General features: G+C 45.4%; 1 protein-coding gene across 1 annotated transcript in view; it reads right to left on the bottom strand.

The window, feature by feature from the left end:
- Positions 1–692: 692 nt before the first annotated feature.
- bmf1 (BCL2 modifying factor 1) overlaps positions 693–2764 on the bottom strand; it is a 15911-nt gene continuing 13839 nt past the window's right edge. The window contains exon 4 of the mRNA XM_080850404.1: positions 693–977. Coding sequence (XP_080706530.1) covers positions 873–977 — 105 coding nt within the window. The 3' untranslated portion in view covers positions 693–872. The remainder of the gene's footprint in view (positions 978–2764) is intronic.

Here is a 2764-nt window from a genome sequence, read left to right as displayed (position 1 = left end):
AACTGGGACTTGAATCCGTATGAGGAAGCCATTGAGGACATATCATTCCAAAACAAAAAATGTATAGACAAAAAAAAAAAAAAACACACACATTCATGCATACAAACACACATACACACACGTGCGCCCATACATTCAAACACACACACACCAAAAAGTTAAAGAAAGAACAAAGAATATTTTACATCTTGTTGAAAAAAAAAAACGTAACTGGACAAGCTGAGGTGCAAAACAGAAAAAGAAATACAAAAAAAAACTGCCTCTTTGGAGATTAGTTGGTTGTCAAGTTGATTGGTTTCCTGGGAGTTTTCAGAACAGGAGCTCCATGCCACCCCATCTTCTTCCTTTCGTTTCCTTCCTTCTTCTCCTCTTCCTCGTCCCAGGGTGGCATGGAGACAATAAGGCATTCCCAAGACATACAGAGGTCATTCAAGAAGTACACATACGGAAGTGCAAACAATAAAACAAGAACAATATACTGTACAAAATACTACCTCCACACGTTCATTTTTTCTCACTCCTTTTTCTATTTGTCTCTCTTTTTTTATGAAAATAGGAATAGAGAAAATCTTGTGAACAGTATGGCATCATCTTCTTCTTGGAGAGGAAAAAACCCCACCTCATCCTCAAGAGGGGGGTTTAAAAAAAAGTTAAGAAAAACTGCAGAAAAGAGACTCGGGTTCCCCGACCAGCGGTCAACCAGCCTCTCCTTTTTGCTCGTCGCTCTCTCCATTTGTCCCTCTCTCAGTCCTTCTTTCCTTCTCCAAACCCGTGTTGAATCTTGGACAGTGCCAATGGAGGTCCTTGCCACGCTGAAGGGGACCGGGCAGGACGGGCCGGTCCGTGGTGGTGCCTGGTCCGCTCGGTCCGTCTCACCTCGGCTCGCCGCCCTCCGGTCTCTCGATGAACAGGGTGTATAAAGCCCACGCCAGACGCCACAAAAATGGCTGCCGCTGGTGCCTTTGGTGTCTCTGGAACTGTAAACAGAGCAGACAGACAGAAGGACCATTATAACTGATGATGTTGAATGTAGGTGTTAACAGGTTGAGCAACGTCAATTTCTGATGACTCACTGTTAGTAACTGACTAACTGTTAGTTAGGGTGGGAAAATGTCACTTTTTATTGACCTAGCACAAGTCACAGTACCCCCACACACACAGTATACACACACACACACACACACACACACACACACACACACACACACACACACACACACAATAGGAAAAAACACTATAGATGTATTTTACATGCACACTATAGAGAACAGTCTTCCCCAGACTGCATGCCTTCTCAGGGAAGTCAGCGAAAGCAAACTGTCCTCACGCACACCTATCTGGCTGGCACCAGGACTATGACTGGATTGAGAGATTAGCCTGAGGGATAATGCAATCACTGCCACAGACAAGCACAGATAAGATAATTGTAATAAACAGGATTAAGGAGGGGTGAGGGGGGTTACTGTGCAGTCAGTGAAAAGATTCGGCTAATGTTTGTGTGTGTGTGTGTGTGCGCGTGTGCGTGTGTGTGTGTGTGTCTGTGTGTGTGTGTTCAGAGAGAGGGGAGTGCCGCTGCGGCTGCTGCTGCTTTGGCTCAGAACGTCAGAGACAGCCAACACTGATATGGTATCAGCCCCTTTTTACCGACAGCCCATAAAACTCCCTACGAGTGAGCGAGCGTCCTCTACATATCCTAATCCCACCTCCACTCTCTCCCTACGTGTTCTCTCCGATACCTGACTGGCACAGCGCTTTCTTCCTGCATTTCAGAGGTCAGTTTACGACTTGGGGGAAAAGGAACTTTTGCGACTCTTGATCGACATGTGTGGACATGTCTTTTCATGACCCAGATTAATGATACAGGTGGCATGAAAATACCATCCTCAATTCCAACATGGAATAATAATAATAATAATACCAATAATAGTAATAATAACTGTAATCGCAATAATAAGGATGACAACACCATACACTCTGTGTTATGGAAAAGGCTAAAAATAGGCAGACAGTAATGCACTTCTACACCCACACATTTTCTGTCCCAGCTTCTGGACTTCCTCCATTGTTCGAGGAGGCGGGCTTCCATTGGCTGGCAGAGACGAGGGCAAACATTGCACAGCGTTGCATAAGCCTGCGCCAGCAGCCCTTGATTTCTGCTTGTGGGTGAGGAGCTGGCTGGCTGGCTTATGCTATACTAGCACTGCTCTGTGCAGGAAGGAAAAATAAAAAATAAAAAGTGAGTGAAGAGCTGCCGCCCCCCCTGTCTGCAGCTCTACAGGGAGTCGGTGTGTGTGTGTGTGTGTGTGTGTGTGTGTGTGAGGGGGGGGGGGGGGGGGTGATTGTTGTCATCCACTGCAGAGTGTATTTGAAAGCAGATACAACACATTCTTTCGAGTTTGCGACACTGTGTTGTTGTGTATTTGGTCCTGACATGCTATGTCGATGAAAACAAATCAAACCAAAATCACACAAAAATAAAAAGCTTTTCCCTGTAATCTGTTGCAGTCGGGTGACGTGTGACTCTTTCTATCTGGAGGCTGAATCTCATCACAAAGGCAACATCCCAACACAACCAAATATCCATCCTCTAGTACTCAAGTGAATAGTTTGATCGGCACAGCAACACTACTATGAGGTCTTTGTCAGGTGATAAACAAACAGTGCAACTTGCTGGCTGTGTGTTGATGTCAGGTATATCTATGTGTGGGCGCAGCTATGTGTGGGTGTCCCTGTGTTTTAAGTGTATAGATAGAAGGGCTATGTG

The sequence above is a fragment of the Sprattus sprattus genome (assembly GCF_963457725.1).
Source record: "Sprattus sprattus genome assembly, chromosome: 13".
NCBI classification, from domain to species: Eukaryota; Metazoa; Chordata; class Actinopteri; order Clupeiformes; family Clupeidae; genus Sprattus; species Sprattus sprattus.
The sequence above is the reverse complement of the archived record's forward strand: the minus strand, read 5'-3'. Positions and strand labels throughout refer to the sequence as shown.